The sequence below is a fragment of the Chionomys nivalis genome, chromosome X, assembly GCF_950005125.1.
Source record: "Chionomys nivalis chromosome X, mChiNiv1.1, whole genome shotgun sequence".
Taxonomy (NCBI): domain Eukaryota; kingdom Metazoa; phylum Chordata; class Mammalia; order Rodentia; family Cricetidae; genus Chionomys; species Chionomys nivalis.
In genome coordinates this window covers 86,171,826-86,191,471 of record NC_080112.1, presented here as the reverse complement: position 1 = coordinate 86,191,471, position 19,646 = coordinate 86,171,826, and the positions used below count along the sequence as shown (strand labels likewise).

General features: G+C 39.9%; 1 protein-coding gene across 1 annotated transcript; it reads right to left on the bottom strand.

Moving 5' to 3' along the window:
* Positions 1–7,000: 7,000 nt before the first annotated feature.
* LOC130867889 (myoferlin-like) lies at positions 7,001–13,234 on the bottom strand. Its single transcript, XM_057760108.1, is given in 2 exon segments — positions 7,001–8,938; positions 8,940–13,234. Coding segments are annotated over 2 exon segments (6,183 nt in total). The 5' UTR covers positions 13,203–13,234; the 3' UTR covers positions 7,001–7,018.
* Between the last annotated feature and the right edge of the window lie 6,412 nt (positions 13,235–19,646).

Genomic DNA, 19,646 nt, shown 5'->3' with positions numbered 1-19,646 from the left:
CTCCTTCTTCTATCCCTATTATTCTTAGGTTTGGTCTTTTTATTGTGTCCCATATTTCCTGAATGTTTTGTGATGAGAATTTGTTGGTTTTGCTGTTTTCTTTGATCAGTCCGTTTATTTTCTCTATGGTTTCTTCAGAATCTGAGATTCTTTCTTCTATCTCTTGTATTCTATTGATTATGCTTGTTTCTGTAGTCTCTGCTCGTTGACCTAGATTTTCCATATCCAGCTGGTCCTCAGTTTGTGTTTTCTTCCTTGCTTCCATTTCAGTTTTAAACTCTTGGACTGTTTCCATTACCTGTTTGATCGTTTTTTTTTCTTGGTTTCCTAGGGTATCATTTACGTATTTACTCATTTCTTCACACTGTTTGCTATACTTCTCATCCATTTCTATGAGGGCGTTTTTTACACGTTGTTTAAGGGACTCTTTTGCTTTCATAAGGTCAGTTTTTTCCTCTTCTTCTGTGTTAGGGTGTTCAAGTCCTTGTGTTGTAACATCATTGGGTTCTGGTGTTTTCATATTGTTTTTCAGATTGTTGGGTGAATTCTTGCCTTGGCGTCTGCCCATCTCCTCTTATCAATGCTATCTAATGGGTTTTATTTAATTGTAGTGGGGTGATCTATTCTCAGTATGGGCTTCACTGTTTCATGCTTGTACTATCCTGCATCCACAGAGTCTGCTCGCCGGTGTCTCTGCTGCTTGGCTTACATTCCAGTGCCTCCGCCGCCTGGGCCTGCCTGCGTGCCGGTGCCTCCACCGTCTGGGCCTGCCTGTCTGCCAGTGCCTTTGCCACCTGGGTCTGCCTGCCTGCTGGTCCCATTTGGGAATGTTAATAAATATTATGTGCCATTGAATGTTGGAACTGCAAAACTGCTTTTCTGATTTTATATGGTGTTATATTTAAGACACTGTTTTAAGTATAATGAACTTGAGACTTTTAAACAGTGTTGAGATTGAAATATAATGAGGACATTTGAAGCTGGAAAAAATACATTTTACATTATAATATTACCCTGAACCTGTGATTCAGAGAGTGGAACACAATATTTTGGATGAGAATGATCCTTATTGGCTCATATGCTTGAAAACTTGACACCTATTTGGTAAAATTACATAGGAAGGTTTATGATATGTGGCCTTTAGATCTGCTTTTCCTCAACATAACACTTCAACCAAAACTAGCATATGTGAATTTACAGAATACCTTACCAACTGTCTTTGTTATTGTTTTATTTCAGGGAAAAGACACCATGACCATAGCCACTCTTACAAGGAAAGCATTTAATTGTTGTTGGTTTATAGGTTCAGTGTTTTATTTTATTATAATCTTTACAAGAAGGATGTATTGCACAAAAGCAGACATAGGGCTAGAGAAGGAGGAGGGTTCTATATCTAGATCAGCAGAAAGCTGGAAGAGAACGAGAAAAGGGGTCTAGCTTCAACATCTGAAATCTCTAAGCCCCTCATCCAGTGACAGACTTCCTTCAACTACACTGAACATATTACAACAATACCACACATGCTAATAGTACCATGCCATGGTGACCAAGCGTTCAAACACGTAAGTCTATGGAAGCCATTCATACTGAAACCACCAAGCCTACCATCACGATATTCTTCAGAATAATTTTTCACAGAGAAGTATGAAAATGGACCTATACTCTTGGAATCCACTGGGCTTACCATGTTTCCTTACCACATTCTTCACCATCCTAAAGCATCTGGCTTTTGGTGATACAATGATAAAATGTCCATTGGAAAGTACAATCACAGCAACAATTATATCATACTGTCATGGAGATCTAGGGCAGAGTTATCCAGAAAGCAGTATAAACTTTGAATTAGCATTTAATATATGGTATTAATTCTCTTATTGCCGGGATTTACAGTGGCAGGAATCAAAAATAGAAATGGAAATTGTTAAATTCACTACTACTTATAGTGAACCACTAAGAAAATTGTCTTCCTGTTCTTGCAGCCTTAAACTATGCTGGGCTAGATTTTATTATGGAGGGATATATGTTCCTGCCAGGAGAAACAACAAATATTCTAGAGAACTAGAAGCTCAGACTACCAAACCTGCTCATGTTGATGGTCTGAGGATCTTAAGCCAATATGTTAAGAAATAAATAATAATATTAGGATATGGCAATTTATTCAGATTTCCAGGAGGAAATTGGATTTATTCACCACTAATGGAGATAAGAGAGATTATATCTCCACTGACTAGATACTTTATGACAGTGGTTTTCACATTTGTAATGCTTCAGTGCTTTAATACAGATCCTCATGCTGTGGTAAACCCCAACTCTAAAATTATTTTATTGCTACTTCATAAGTGTAGTTTTGTTACTGTTATGAAGAATAATGCAAATATTTGATAGGAAAGCTATATGATAAATGACCACAAAGGGTCCGTGACCCACAGCTTTAGGTCATCTCATTGTGCTATCATGTCCTATGACTAAAATCATTGGAAAACTACAATACAATCCAAGGCTTCAAAGGTCCCAAACCATTCAAGAATGAAGGTATTGTTCATTCCTCCAGAAAAAGAAACAATACCTTCTAAGACCACATTTTACATACTAAAAGTACATATGCACATATGTTAGTATTAACCATAAATCCCATCATAACAATATAAATTGATGTGCAAATATTGTGATATGTATTATAATCTCTATAGATGAAATAGAATAAAGCTAGATAATTTTATGTGACTTGGAATAGGTCATGCTGAACCTTATTTTCCTAACTCCAAAAAGCCGGGCCTTATGTTACAGTTTAAATGTATTAAATGGTTATATCTTTTAAACAATTATTTCCCTAATAAATTCTGTTATCAACTACTGTGAGTCATGATAAGTAACAGCAATGTATTTGTACTATGGGATTTTAGAGACTTCAATTATAATTAAGATTTAAAAAATATACCTCATGAAATAATTTCATCATATTATTTCCACTTAAAATGTGAAATTTCAAGATATACTACAAGATACTTGTGGTATGACAGTAAGAAACGTAGGCCAAAACACCTGCTACATAGCTTTTCTTTAGTTTAAAATTAGGATGACCATGACAACTCTTTTATTATTATTATTATTATTATTATTATTATTATTATTATTATTATTTATTAAAGATTTCTACCGCCTCCGATTTCCCCCCCCCTCCCCCGATCAAGTCTTCCTCCCTCATCAGCCCAAAGAGCAATCAGGGTTCCCTGTCCTGTGGGAAGTCCAAGGACCACCCACCTCCATCCAGGTCTAATAAGGTGAGCATCCAAACTGCCTAGGTTCCCACAAACTCTTATAAAGAAAGCATTCAATTGGGGTGGCTCACTTAAAGTTTCATATGGTCAGTTCCTTATCATCATGGAGTGGAGCATGTTAGCATCCAGACATACAGCATATTGGCTACATATTGATCAGAAGGCAATAGAAAATGAACTGAGTGTCACACTGGACAAAGCTTGAGCAAAACCAACTTGGAAGCCTACCTGAGTGATATGCTTCCTACAACAAGGCCATACTTACTCCAACAAAGCCACAAATTCCAATAGTGACAGTCCATTTGGAGACATTTTCTTTCAAATAACTAAAACATATATAGATTTATTTGGATCCTGAAATGAAGTGGCATATGAAAAAACTGAAGTATTTCTTGGCATAATGATGTAGGTTTCTACTATTACATTTAAATATTAAGGTTTGTTTTCTACTTGTTTTAAAAGTTTTCACGTATTCCTAAGAGACAAACTGATATTCTGACTGCACAAGAAAAATTTCAGATTAATACTGAATCTACATCTAAATACTTAAATCTATTTTGCAAAATCAATTGATTAAACTTAAAGGAGATTAAATAAACATGGGAGAGCAAATTAATTAAGGTACAAACTTGCTAACTTACTGGTCTAATATAATTATGCACATATATTCATACACATAGCATATTGGCCTCATGAAATTTGATGATCTCTTGAAAATAATATCTTTTAACTCAAGGAGTACTACAGTTAACTAAAGGAAGTCTATAGATTAGTGATAGACTTGTATCTAGTGAATGGGTGTGACTGATTAATTATTGGCTCATGACCTATATCATGTTTTGGAAATCATATAACTAATTTCTTCATAAAGACTTCTAAAAATAGATTTAACTAATTTTCACTAGGTTTAATATCTATAATCATTAAAAATTCCACTTTTATATACCATTCATATGAATACCTTTAAGTACCTCTTGTTCATTATTCAATGACTTTCACAATTCCCCACTGAACAATGTGAGTTTTGATGAATTTAGGGTAGGTCTTTACCACTTAATGTTTCAATTCTTTTCTACCTGTCAGCCAACTAGTGAACAACATATGAATTTGTAGAGTACACTGATCAAATAAAAATCATGTAGAAGGGAATGTAATTGAGAAATATAAATAATGAAAAATTACTGAGACAAGGATTTACATACTGGACTAAAAATAATGTTTGTAGAAATAAATAAAAAAGGAGAATTCCAGTTGACCTGAACATCTAAAGCAGCATTTACTTTACCTAAGAAGTGGTTTCTTAATGCTTGGTTACATGGTGATTATGATGCATCATCCAGGGACACAGTGACCAGAGTTTGAAAGAATGCAGAGTATGTTTTAAGAATTTTGATAGCTAGGGATAGAGAAGGGAAAATGGGGCTTTGTTACCAACATGATGAGAAAGGTAATTTTCCTAAAAAAGTAAGTTTTGAAAATGTAGAGTCTGTTGCAGCTTTTTGTAACCACCAGATGTCTAGACATGAGGCTCAGTTGCTTTTTTCCCCACAATTTCTGGGAGCATGGGCTCAGGAAATTTTAGCTCAGTTTATTGCCCTGATTATTTGTGAGTAGGATATCGTAATCTTTATTCAAAACTTCTTATATTTATGGTTAGAAACCAAATATGAGTGAGTACATCCCATGTTCCTCTTTTTGGGTCTGGCTTAACTCACTCAGGATAGTGTTTTCTATTTCCGTCCATTTGTATGCAAAATTCAAGAAGTCATTGTTTTTTACTGCTGAGTAGTACTCTAATATGTATATATTCCATACTTTCTTCATCCATTCTTCCATTGAAGGGCATCTAGGTTGTTTCCAGGTTCTGGCTATTACAAACAATGCTGCTATGAACATAGTTGAGCATATACTTTTGTTGTATGTTAGGGCATCTCTTGGGTATATTCCCAATAGTGGTATTGCTGGGTCGAGAGGTAGGGTAATAGCTTTGGGGGAGCCCAGGTGGTTTGGATGCTCACCTTAATAGACCTGGATGGAGGTGGGTGGTCCTTGGACCTCCCACAGGGCAGGGAAACCTGCTTGCTCTTTGGGCTGAGGAGGGAGGAAGACTTGATTGGGGGAAGGGGGAATGGGAGGTGGTGGCGGGGAAGAGGCAGAAATCTTTAATAATTAAATAAATTAATTAATTAATAAAAAAACCCTCTTATAAATAAAATAGAGGAGCACAATGACATGTGAACTAATTATCTCCTGCTGAATTGGAAGGATATTACTTTTGGAATGCATCTGGAATTTGGAATAACTTTGAAAGAAACATGGTTTTTATTCCAACTTTTTCACATAAAACTTTTTTAAATTTTATATACCAAACACAGTTCCCTCTTCTTCCCAACTTCCTGCTTCCAACCCCATCTCCCCACAGCCAAATTCAATTTACTCCTCAGAATGTTTAAGGACTATCATGGGGTTCGAACATTCTGTTGAGGCAGGACCAAACACCTTCCCCCACATAAAGACTGAGCAAGACATTGTACCATATGGCAGTTAGGAGGTGGTTTTGAAACATAATGGAGGTCAACATTTAAACTTGATCTTGAAGGGTGTTCCGAAACTCCTGAGAATTGGTATAACAGAGAAGTTAATTGATGTGAAGATATGTGTACCCGTTTCTCTTAACCTAACCCCAGAGAGAACACCAAAGTGTTTCTAGTAACTGAGTGATGTAGATAGTTCTCTTTGATTTTGCTAGAATAAAGATTATTAAAGAGATATGGGTATCTGAAGGTTTATGGGAAGTGGTAAGAAAAAGACTAGTGTGTAAGTGTCCATCTACCTAGGCAGACACATGTAGGCAGTTAACCCACATAATACTGAAAATAGTCCTGTCTGAAACAAGAGACATTGAATAAGCCTTAAGGTGGTTGCCTAGTGGAGCTCAGCTTTTATCTTATGTAAAAATAACCTAGGGACAATGTGTAAATGGTTGTGATTTGACAATGAGAGATTGGTCTCTTCTGGAGTTTTCTTGAACTAGGTAGAAGATATTGATTTCATGGAAATGTAGATAAAATGTATGAGTGTTTAGAAGCTTACAAGTAGTGGTGGAATAACATATGAATAGGTGAGCTTTATGTTTTGGAAGACATTTCTAACCCTGGTAATCAGATCTCTCCCTTACCAAATAGTATAAGCATCAGTGGAAAATGCAAATAGAATAAAGATAGGAGGACTAGAAAGATGGACACGTTCTAAAGTTTTATGTACTGTAGCAGAGTCTGTGTGTTTCTTGGGGAAAACATGAGACAGTTGTTACATTGCTTTGGCAGGAGATTACCATTCAGGATAGTCATAGGGAAATAGATCCTATAGATATATAAGAGAGCCTGACATTCTATAGTTAACTGGGTTTGTTGAGTTTATTTTAATCAGTGCTGGATAGAAAGAGCTAACATATTTAAAATGATTAAGAATTGATGGATCAAAGATTGCTGTTTTGATCATTCCAGAATTCTTTCTTTCTTTTTTTTTTTTTTTAGAAAATAAAGTTTTTTAATATTTTAAAAAGGTAACAGGATAAGAAGGCAGCCTGTTATCTGACCGTTTAGGATTTAGACCTGCTAGGAACTGACGAGTCTTGGTGAAGTATTTAACACACCGACCTGGGGTGGTCTTGGTCTTGAAATCACACTTCAGTGTGTGAGGCAGGTCTTCATTAATGCTGATTGAAGGCTCTGCTTTCATTATGCGTTTGGCCTCACGATCTTCATCGATAAATAGTTCGGCAATGAGTACAGGAGCACAGCCACGAACAGCAGCAGGATGAGCAGCAGAATCAGGCCGATGATCACCCACTTGAACCGGCGCCACACGATGAAGCGCATAGTCTTGCAAGAGTTCGTGAACCAGAGGAAGGAGGTTTCAGGTCGGTTTGGTGGGTCAAGTTTGGGGTTCATGTTGGGTTCATTCCGCCCCTTCCCGGCTGGCCTCTCGTCTGCCTCCCTCTCGTTGAGGACCTCCAGTGTCATCTCAACTTTCCCAGCCATCACACGGGAGCCGTCTTTGTCCGTGTAGCACAGCCACCATCCTTTCATGGATTTCTGCTCAAAGAGTGAAGCCGTCTTAGCTTTAAGGGGATCCATGGCTTTGAGGTCGGGGATCATGTCCAAACTGCATTTCTCTGCTGACTTGGCGGGGATGATCGTGTGATGTAAGTCAAGTTCCAGGAAACCCAAGTAGTCATCCAGCGAAAACTTGTCATTGTCCCATATCTGAATGATCAGTCGAGGGGGCACGCGAAATTCTGTTTGATCAATGCTCCAGAAATGCTCTTTTTTAGCCACGATACAGAGCTGCTCAGCCGGGAGGTAGTCAAACGGGAAAACAAATCTCCAGTTAAAATTGCCTTCGCCATCCAGGGACCTGTAGTGGACATCTGTTTTCTGTTTGTTGTCTTCGCTGCCGGAAATCCAGCCTTTGACGTAGATGTCACTCATATCCTCCCCTGTGATGCTCTTCTCATCCAAGATGACGTCCTTGGTGTTCCAGATGATGACACGCAGGAAGTACTTCTTGGCTTTCCTGGGAGTGATGTTGAAAGGGGGGCCTGGTGGTCCTAAACTTTTGGGGAAGACATCCACCCACATCTGAAGTTTCCCCTGGGAAATGTTGGGTTGGAAGGTGCTGTGTAAAGTCCTTGTCTCCACGTGCTCAGGGACCAGCCCCTGAGTCCTGAGAATATGGAGGGCAAGACGCTCTTCAGGGGCCCCGAGGTGCTGGTGCAGGGTTTTGTTGGCTTCAAATTCGTCCAGATGGTAGTCTCGTCCTCCGTATCTGATCCTGCTTCCGTCTTCGGAAAGGACTGGGGGTGGGAAGCCTTTGAACCTGGCTACATTTTGAAGCAACTGTGTTGGTCTCAGTTGATCTCTCCAGGTGTTGACTCCAGAAACACAGTACTGCTCGGGAAGGCCGCAGTGAGACCCGAACCGGGAAAGGAAGCGGTTCTCCAGGTCAATGATCGTTTCTCCCACCTTCTCATCTCGGGTGAAGGTGTCGTAGTCATAGACAGAGATTTTCAGGTCTTTGTCTTGAGGCAAGTAGCAGCTCAGTTCATACATTCTGCCGAACACTGGGTTGAGAGTGTTGGGAATGTAATGGTCTCTGTCTTCAATGACTTTTTTGCCCAGGGTTATTTTGATGTAAGGATCACACAGGCCATTGTTGTCCTGGGGCTGGAGCTCTAAGCCTTGAACAATGTAGATTCTAACCGTGCATTCCTGCGGGACACTGTCAGGCAGTTCCCGAAACTGCCTGGGAGGAGCTGGCACACTGGGGTCATCGGGCAGGGGATAGATTCGGAAGGAACCTTTGAACTCTCCTACCACAGACGGGTCTTCGTTCTCGTCGGACTTGCCTCTGTACAACTTGAAGGTATCTGAGAAATCCGTGAGGCCCTCAAATTCAGCTACATCCTCCAGTTCACAGTCATAGATCTTGAGTTTGGAATAGCCTTTCTGAATATACTGTCCACATTTTTCATGCTCCCCCGAAGAAGCATAAAATTTACTCCACCAGTCAATGATTTCTTCCTCCTTTTCTGACAGCTTAGAAGCCAGTAATGGTTTGGTGTCTTCTATTTCAATGACGACATCCCGACACGGGGGGTGCAGACATAAGGGAGGCTTTTAGCTGAGGTACAATGTCCTCTTTTCCCTCATACGGATCACAGCGAAAGCGGTCCAGGTGGTCAATGGTGCACTGGCCGACCACAGGTTTCCGCCCAAACTGCCTGTGGTCAATGACTTTGATCACCAGTGGAGGCATGTACAGTTCTTCCTTGGGCAAGAACACCTTCATGAAGAGAACAGAACTTGGGAAGTTGGGCGTCTTCTTAAGGTTTTTGATCACCACTGATTCGACTCTTTCTCCCCCACACTCCACCACCAGACTGGGGGATGTGACAGAAGCCATCTGGTAGTTTTTCATATTTCTTAAGCCCCAAGCTAGAATCTCAATAGCAGTGAGCTGAACCACGGGCCGGATCCCCGGAGGGACCATGTATAAATTTGGTGCACGTTGAGAGGGAAGAATAGGAAGGTTGGAGCCATCCTTGTTCCTTAGAATCAGCTCTGCGGTCACAAGGACATCCCCACAGGCCTTGTCTCCATTCATGACTGGATGCCAGAGAAGCTTAGGGGTGACATCTGTTTCTGAGTTTAGCTTCACCAAAGGAGAGCAAATACTTCGACCTAAAAATTCATCTTTGCCCACTTGGTCATTGTCAAAAAGTTCTATGATAAATTTGGGTGGGTTCTGTAGAACTGTTTGGGGTTCCCCAAAGATTTCCACCTCATCAAATATAATCGTTTGATCCCAGGTGGGATTCAGAGTGGAGTGGATGATCTCCGTGGTTTTGCTTCGATGGAGAAAGGAGACGTGAGCGTATGGATCTGAAAAGCTGTCTTTGTCCAAAGCCATGAGGTTCCTAGCTTGGTAAATGTAGCAGCGCAGGTGGTAGACATAGACTCTGTCGAAATTACAGGAAACAATGGGTGTGTTTGCTCCAAACACAGTGGTGGCACTGTGTTTCTGCTTTTCTGAGCTCTTCTCATCTCCATCCTCTGTGGTGTCTGCCCCAAGGGCACCTTCAAGTTTAAAGATGGCAGAAGCACCATGTGTTTCGGAAGGAGCCATTTTTCTCCTCCAGCGTCTGCGGCGAAAGGTGTCCGAACTGTGCTGTTTCCAGTGGAATTTCCAGCCAATCAGCGAAGCATATTCCCAGCCCTCCCGGTCTTCAAACTCTTCCATGGCCCTTGCAGTACTCGAAGCTGTTTGGGTCAAATCTTTCTTGCGTTTTCGGACCAGTCTCCGCCGTCTGTGGGTGTGATACATTTTCTCTGCTGCAACCCAGGACTTGGGCTTATTATCAGGAGGAATGGTAATTCCATACTCCCAGCCTTTCTCATCCACTGCTCGATTTATGTCATAGGTCCATGCGTCATCTTCCCACTCCCAACCTGGAGGGCAAGTCAGCTCGCTGGGTGATGCTGCCTTATCTCCATTCGCATCCGTATAGGTGTCCTCTGCTGCCTTCCACTCGCCTCCGGGATAGCGAGTCTCATTCTGGTAGACTTCATCCGTGAACTCTGTGTGACCTGCATCGGCCTCAGTCAGGAGGCTTCTTTCAGAGTCGACTATCCAGTCTCCTTCCCACTCCCATCCCTTGGGAGGCAAAAAGAATTCTCTTTTGAGTTTTATTTTTCCCGTGACGTCAGAGAATTTATGACGTCCCACCAGTCCAGATGTGCCCCACTTCCCAAACACAAGGGCTTGGTTTTCATACATTTCAGCAAAGACGGTGAAGGAGCCTTCGGCGAAGCTATTGAACTTCTTCTCCACGGCACTTAAACCCAGCCAGATATTCACTCGCAATTCCACAGGCACTTTGGGCCCATTGTTTTTTTCCTGTGGATACTTCAGAAGGATGGTTTGGGTTTTCCCACAGTATTTTCCAGATGCGTTCCCACCGCTGGTGGAGTATAAGACTTGATGGGCAGGAATCCGTGCATAGGCCAGTCTTTTCTCCCCACGGATCATCCAGATGATAATGTCGGGCATACTGTTCTGAGGCTCTTCAGTAAGTTGCATTAATTTATCAAGCCAGTCCTCGATTTCCAATAAGGTGGATTTCACATCGGTGGCTTCAGATCTCATCTTCATAGCTGCCTCGTGTATCTGGGAGAGAAACCTGGACCGCAACTTTCGGATCTGAGTGTCCAGAATTGTGACGTTGGCTTTTCCGTCTGTGACGGGCAAGGTGTATCTTGTGTCTTCTATGACTTCATCTATCAACTTCAGCCACAACTCCGCCAACTGGTTTGCAGGAATTTTGCCTTGGATTCCTGATTTCACAGCCTCTATGTTTGATTGCAGCCGCTCTGCCATGACTAGGAGAGTGTTCACTGCATCTAGGCGATGACTAATATCCTCCCAATAGGAAGTCAGGGTGACCATCGGCTTCGTTTGGGCCCAGGGTAAGTAGTAATAGTAGTTCCCATCAAATACTGCACAGCTGTATTGAGTCGTTGATGCCAAAGGTTTACAGGTTGCATCAAACTTGTTGCCATAGTTCCCGATGCTGACTTCAAACTGAATGGCCTCGCTGACATCTTGCAACATGGTGGCTGAATGGAACACGGCGGACAGGCTGTACTTCCGCCTTCGCTGGTATTTCTCAACAACCAGAAGGTCATCATTTGAAATGGGCTCAAGCTTCTTTTCTGGTGGTTTCTTTTCAAGGAAAGTGGTCAGTTCAACCAAGATCCTGCCTCTGTAGGCTACACCTTCTCCCTTCCCTGTATTCAGTTCATCGTAGGGATCTGGGAATCCTGTGTACTCTCTGGGGCTTCCGTAAAGGTTCAGATAACATGGTCCAAATGTGGGGACAAAGCCCACCTCTGTCTCTCCTGTGTTTGCTGTATATGATGCAGCCCCAGTTCCCGAAGAGGAGAGATCTTCTACTTCTCCCCCAGAGGCGGCAATTTTAGAGAGATATAGGTACGTTGTCCCAACGACATCATTTTTGGTAAGCCGGTCCCAATCATATACTGTTAGCTTTATTTTTTCACACATGGAGGGAAACTTGATCTGAAGATTGACAATTTGATTCCATTCGGGGTTTGCATTTTTCTCAATTATATTTGTGCAAACCTTTTTCCCAGCAAACGAGACTTCTACGAACGGGTCCACGAGATTTTTTTTATCTGCGGTGCCACCAAATATTTCCTTCACTGTCTGTGAGAAGGCATCGTCCATCTGGGGGATATCCTCAGCTCGGTAGATCTTCAGCAAGAAGGTTACCCACCGGAGGGCTATCCCGGCTGGAAGTAACAAGTTGCTCTCCACGTCATCGTTGTCATTATCACGATCTCGTTTCTCAGGAGGGGGTTCATCTCCGGTTCCCAGGACAAACATGCTGACTTTCATGTAACCTTTGGCACCTGAGCTGGCATCTTCTGGGTCATTGAGAAGAAGCCATTTCCTCATGACAGCATGGCCAGGTTCATCATACACAAACCCAACATCAATCTTAAACTCCCCCATCAGACAATCTGCCCTCAAGGAATGGGAATTATAAACCCGGATACTGATGATCTCATCCATGAGTTCAGAAGGTGTGATGTGCACATTGTAGAAAAATAGCTCATCAAAAAATGGATTGTTCCCTCTCTTGATTCTTGTTCGGTGTGTCTGACCACAGATGTGGACTTTCACCACGGGCCTTATGTTGTTGCCACATAACTGTCGGCCCTCAATCACTCTCACTCGGATCTGGAAGTCCTGTGGCTTGTTGGACAGCATCCGCCGGCTGCTCTTTCCTCTGGTGATCCTCCGAGCAAGCTGAGCCTCTGACAGTGTCCCAGATGGCCCCTTGGGTCCAGGGCCCCTGACCATGCCATCTACCCTGTCTTCATCCTGATCTTCATCCTCTTCTTCACCCATGCCTGACACGCTGGTCCCGCTCAGTTCATTAGGGTGTAGAGCCGAAGGTGGGTTATAGCCGATCACCAGGTCAATGGTGGCCCCAGTGTCTTGTCCCTTTTCGTTTAGCAGGGGTATCTGTTTGTAGGGTGAAGATCTGTTCTGGTCCCCAGTCAGGTCCTTCAGGGAGACAGTCGCGGTGCGGATTAGTTTATTTTGTCCAATTGTCTCAAAATCTTTGACAACAATCACAAGGGAAGATGAAGAGTCCAGTGGTATCCCCTTCAAGTCAAATTCCAAAATCTCATTCCAGACCGGGTTGAGTTCATTATCAACTTTCTTTGTTTTCTTCTTCTCATCCTTAAAGATGACAGAAACGATAGGATCCGGTTTCCCAAATTTCGTTTTAGGGATGTTAGTGGCAGATTCCACAATCACTCGAAGCATGGCTCTTAGAGAAAGCAAGTTGCTGCCAAGCAGCGGAGAAGACGCCCAGAATTCTTTCTTTATGAACTCAAACTCAAAAGCATTCAATGATATGCTCCCTTTGTCTTTTGGTATAGATTCTATTTCAGAAGTGACAGTATGAGTGAAATAAAAACCTAAAGGGGAATTAAGCCAAGATGAAAATTTGTACAGGAAATTACTTGATGGTTTTTTGAAAAAGGGAGGGGGGAGATTCAAAAATCAGTGGTAAAAAGTTACTATGTTCCTTTAAAAGTTGCATTGCCAGTTAGATAATAATTGTAATAGTCTTGAAAATTGTGAGTCTTGTAGAATAGTTGGTTCGGGACGGGAGAGGGTACTCTGAGAGACCCAGCTTTTGCAATCAGAGTAATGACTATACAACAGAGGAAACAAGTTCTCATTTTAGCAGGAAGCCCTCTCCAAGAAAGAGTGTATCTATAGTTATTCTTTAAATTATTCTATAGGAACCACGTGGGCTAATATTGTAGAAACCATCAGGATTATTATTATTAGAGTCAATAGGATGGTATGCCATCTTGGTCCCAATTTCTATATGTCATCTATTGTATTAATACTTATTAATATTAAGAAATGCAACTCTCATCTTTAAGGGATTGCTTTGTAGCCATTATGAGCTACAGTGTCCTGAGAACACAAATGCAGATTACCTTTAATTCCATGTTTCAAAATGGAATCAATTCCAAGAAATTTCATAGAAAAAAGAAAATAATAAATCAACTCATGTTTAAATAGATTTATAGATTCTTCAGAGAAGTGATAACAGCAAGATAGAAGTTTTCCCATGATTCTAACTGATGATGTGCTTAATTATTTTGGTTTTTGAAAACAGTGGACTTATAAAATTAATGGATTGCTATTAGACACAGGATTTTAATTATGACATGGAGGTGGGCAAGAAATGGATGTTCCATGCAGTAAAGTTAGCCCAAGATAAGGAAAATAGCCTTGAGGCTTGTTACATTGCATCCCTCCACAGTACTGATGTTCTTAAAAAACAATCAGATAGCTGACAAAACTTCTTTCCTGATATTTCTTGATTTAATTTGTATCTAAACTTTCTCATTCTCAAGTTTCAACTTTTGGTCAAAAATCAGAATTTGTTCATGCAGCAGGACCATATTATTAACTATTACAATGTTGTATAGATAATAAGTCATTATTCTGAGATTTGATGTGGACGAGGTTGAGTAGTAGATAGGACAGTGGTCTTGGAAGAGGAAGAGCTTGTGAAGGCAATTAGGAAAGAAATTTCTGTTTTGATGTAGGAAGTTCTTCTGTATATGTGTTGCTTTTATTTGTTAATGAATAAAATCTGATAGGGCAGAGTAGAGGTAGGCAGCAAAAAATAACCTGGATGCTGGGAGAAAGAAGGTGGAATCAGGCAGAAGCCATGGAGCTGCAGCTAGAGACAAACATGCTGAAACTTTGCTGGTAATCCACATTCACATGACGATACAAAGATTAATGGAGATGAGTTAGTTTAGGATATAAGACTTATCCAGAGATATGCTTAAGCTATTGTCCAAACATTATTACAAATAATATAGTTTCTGAGTTATTATTTAGGGACTGAGCAGCAGGGAACAAACAAGCAGTCTACTACAATACTGACTCATATCAAAACTATTATCCATTATGTCCAAATGTGATATATTTCGATTCTGTAACTGACATATCATTCACGTGAGCTATATCTTATGGTTACTAGACCTAAAATGAAATAATTAAGACCAAGTTTGGTCAAATATGATGAAAGTAATAGGTGATGAAGTGATATAATTAAAATAACCAAAATTTATATAGTTTAGTTAGATTAACTGTTTTCCATTGTATTTAGAGTTATTTGTACTCAATGAACAATGTCCCATTTATTTATATAAATAAAACATAATTTTGAAAGATTCACTTTAGCATTGCCTTCCTCCTCTTCTTTTTTGTATAATATAAATCTTATTTAATCACCTTTTGCATTCTGTATAGTTTTACTATATGACATTTTATTATTTTTTTTTTTTTTGATTTTTTGAGACAGGGTTTCTCCGTAGCTTTTTGGTTCCTGTCCTGGAACTAGCTCTTGTAGACCAGGCTGGCCTCGAACTCACAGAGATCCACCTGCCTCTGCCTCCCAAGTGCTGGGATTAAAGGCATGTGCCACCACTGCCCGGCACTATATGACATTTTAGATACAAATTAAATCAAGAAACATCAGTATTGAAAGTGTAAAAGATCATGAATGTTGATATTAGATATTGATGTCATTTGTATAATTTGAACAAAAAGAATTAACTCAAATCTTTGAGGATCTTTAGCTAGAGCAAACAGAGTTAAATTTGAAATTAAAATCTAGATTTTTTTCTGACAAATTAAAATAAAAAATAAGAATATTTTTGTTTGTTCATGTGTGTATGTATGTATAAGACAATAGAAAACCTAAATCCTTTAAACATTAATTTTCAATTAATTAGGATTCTAGGGTAAAGCAGGTTGTTATAACAAAAAGCTATGCTCAAATGAAAAGACATTCTTCATTTGTAACTTCATTAAAAACAAAAGTGGTTTTATTTCATCACTCCTTGGTATAATATTAAATTTTATGAATGTTTTAAAATATCAATTAAATGGTATCTAAAAGAAAGCATAAAAAGGGCCAAGTGATGGTGGTGCATGCCTTTAACCCTAGCAATTGGTAAACAGAAACAGAAAGATCTCTATGTATTTGAGGTTAGCACGGTCTCCAGAGATAGTTCTAGGATAGTCAGAGCTACACCAACGAACACTGTTGCAAAAAACAAACAAGCAAAAAAACATAAATCATGAGAGAAATAGTTACTTGTGGTAACATATTGTAAGTTGAAAATTAGTATAATCTATTAAAATAATATTAGTATAATTGATTACTCAAGACAGGGTTTCCCTGAGCAGTACTGGCTCTCTTGGTAGCTTCTCTGAAGACCAGGCTGTCCTTGAACTTAGAAATCCACCTAAGTGGATCTGCCTTCTATGTGTTGAGATTAAAGGAACCAACTCCAGGCTCCTTTACCATTTTTAAAGTCCACATGATTGTGCTTTCTCTCTCAGATGATGTAAGAAAGTTAACTGCCTCCAGTTCTGTGGTATAGGAATGAGTTAGAAATATATGGATACAGTCTTAATATTTTATTCAGAATGAAATCTTTGATGTTGATGTCTTTTTTTTCCCTAGCTGATGAAAATCTATTTTTCTTTTTTTTTATTTCCCGTTGTTTGTTTTATTTATTCTTCTCTCATACAGTAGTACATCCCTATTGCATTCTCCCCTACCAACACTTTTTAAAGTCACTCTCTCCTACCTCCTCTCACTCCCAGATCCACTGTTGCTCCTTTACTTTTCTAAAACAAGAAGGCTTTCTGGTGATACCAACACAATGTGACATAACAAGATGCAATAAAGATAGACACAAATCCTCAAATCAATGCTGAATGAGATGACCCAATAGGAGGAAACGGGTCCCAAGAACAAGCAAAATAGTCAGAGATACACCCAATCCCACCGTTAGGAATACCACAAAATCCTCAAGCTATACAACCACAGTATGTATGCAGAGAATCTAGTGAGGATCTACGTGGTTTCCAATATTGCTGCAGCATCATTATCTGTGAGCTCCCAGGAGCTCAGGTTAGTTGAAACTGTGGGGTCTGTTCTCATGGTGTACTCAGTCTCTCTTGCTCCTACAATCATTCCCCTGCCTCTTTGACAGTGTTCTTCTCATTCTGCCTCTTGTTTGGGTCTGGGTCATCTTATTTTGTTTATCCACTGCATGAGTGAAGAAATGAGTATCCCCTCTTATTTCAGAATATCCTATCCTGAAAGTGGAGTTTGGAAAGAGACAAGGAATATAAAGAAGACAATGAGCATTATTAGTTTTCCAAATGTGCAGTGGAATGCTGAAGTCATTTTTGGTTTTTATATAGGCCCTCTGTATTTACAATGGGAGGACCAGTTCTGAAAGTTTGGGAACAAGGAGACAGAAGCCCAATATCAAATAAAACAGAAATAGATGACATATATGAGGTTTTTTGAAATGTGTTTTAATTTATGGAGTACTTTTACAATTATCTAGGGAGACTGAGAGATAAATTGAATGTGAAAAAAAGGCAGGTCCTTGAAGACAGTAGGGTCTTGAGTATGTTTATTAATGACACTATGAGGTCTTGAAAAGAGAGGGGATTATATCAATCTTCTGTGTGATTTCCCTAATTTTGTAATATTTAACCTGGCTATTGATGTTGTTTTTAATTCCGAGTAGTAGGCACGAAATTATATGGTCTCTCTTGTGTCTATCACTAGCCTGGTTTGTGTGGTAATTCCTATTTGATTCCTATCAGAGGGTAGCATCCTTTCTATTGGCAATATTCAGTTTTGTTGATATAAATAGTCAACAAATTGAGTAGCTGACTGGCAGATACTGCCTGTTTCATTAGGTGTGAAAATGGAAATCAAAACAAAATAGATATCTTATCAGAGTTAATAATAGGCTGTGTGAATCATGAAAAAATCATTTCCAGGTCAGGTGGTGGTAATAGAAGGCTTTAGTTCCAGCACTAGGGAGACAGAGGCAATTGGACATCTGAGTTTGAGGCCCACCTGGTCTCTGGTTGTTTCAGCAAGTTTTAGGACAGTCAGGGCCACACGGAGATACCCTGTCTTAAAAAATACAAAAGATATCCAAAAATATACTTCTGAAATGTAGAAAGGCTTTTGAAAAAAATGGACAGTCATTCCTCTACTTGGAAGATACACATTGAAAAATTGACTATGAACACAGATGATTCTGTCTAAAAGTACACGTTTGTTAAGGGAAAATGGAAGGAAGTGGATAGTCTTAGGAGTAAGCTATGTGATTAGCGAGCGGAAGAAAAGAAGTAGAATCAAAAGGAGAAAGAAGATTTTGGTTGTCAGCTTGGAGGGACAATGGCAATTTGGAATGAAGATGTATGTAGAGAATCAGTGTCCAGAACTGGGCTGAGAGTAGGGCTACCAAATTGTATTTAGTAGAGTAGTCTGAAACTACAGTTAAGGATTCAGTTAATATGAGGATAGAGGGGAAAGGTAAAGAATGCAGGAAAGTGTACAGGTTCCAAAGCTACAGAGAAATGCTGTCCTCCCCCCCCCAAAAAAAAGGAATGTAGGAAAGAAAAAAAAAGTTGGTAATTTGAAGAGATTGGGGAGTGAAGAAGGGATAATGGGGTGAGGATAGGTGATATATTTTGTAACTGAGAAAGGACATTTAGTAGGTCAGGGGAAGAGAAAGGAGACCATGCCAAAGAGAAAGCAAGTCCAGAAGTGCAGAGTGAGAATAGAGGAACCCTCAGGTTTGATAAGGAGGGGACTCATCTGCAGTATCAGGATCAGGATCCAAGAGAAGTTCTGGGTCATTCAGTTTAGAAGCTCAAAGCTAATATGATCTGATGAGGGGAGTCTGGAAAACAAAGGGAAGGCCAGAAGCAAAAATGAAAGAAGGACTAGAAATAAGAAACCTCTGTGCATTTGTCAATTCATTGGAGAAAAATTGAAGATTCACAGAACATTGTGGTGAAGCATAAGAAATTAAAACCAGTAGTTTGAGTTGTGAAGTAGATATTGAAGTCAGATTTGAATAAAAATCAGTTTATATGGGATGTTTTAAGAAATTATTTGAGGCCCTGTCATTTGAAATTTTGTTAGAAGATAAGCAAAGGCTTTTCTGTGACATAGGAGAAAGATGGCCCATTTTAAAGGTCTTAATAGGCCAGACTAAAGGTCGAAATTTTGGTAGGTCACTGCTCCCAAGAGTTTCTCAAGTGTTATTAATGGAACCAGTGTGAAAAATGAAACTTTCCCTGTCCTGTAAAGGAGTTGAATTTCCAGCATAACTGGGGGGATTAACAGGGTCCAAATTTACTTGCTTTTGAAGCAGGAGAATATCTAGTATGGATTGTAGCACTGGAAATAACATTGATGGCCTTCTCAAATGTTGGAGGCTGAGTAAGAAGATAAGGAAAAGGGAATTTACCTCTCATCACTATGATGAGTCCCAACATATCTTCACAAAACTCTTAATCTCCTTATGTAAAAACAAGGTTGCTAAAAACATGGCCCCTGGTGGGGCAAGGTCTCTGAGTGGCATTCCACCTGCTATTTAGGTATAGTGAGTTCTGAAGACAGAGTACTTTTGAAATGTTATACCAAAAGGTGCTCAATCGTAGGTCATGTACTCAACTATGTTCACAGCAACATTACTTGTAATAGCCAGAACCAGGAAGCAATCTAAATGCCCCTCTGCCAAAGAATGAATAAGGAAAATGGGTTTATTTATGCAATGGTGTACTACACAGCAGAAAGAAATAATGACATCTTGAAATTTGCAGGCAAATGTATGGATC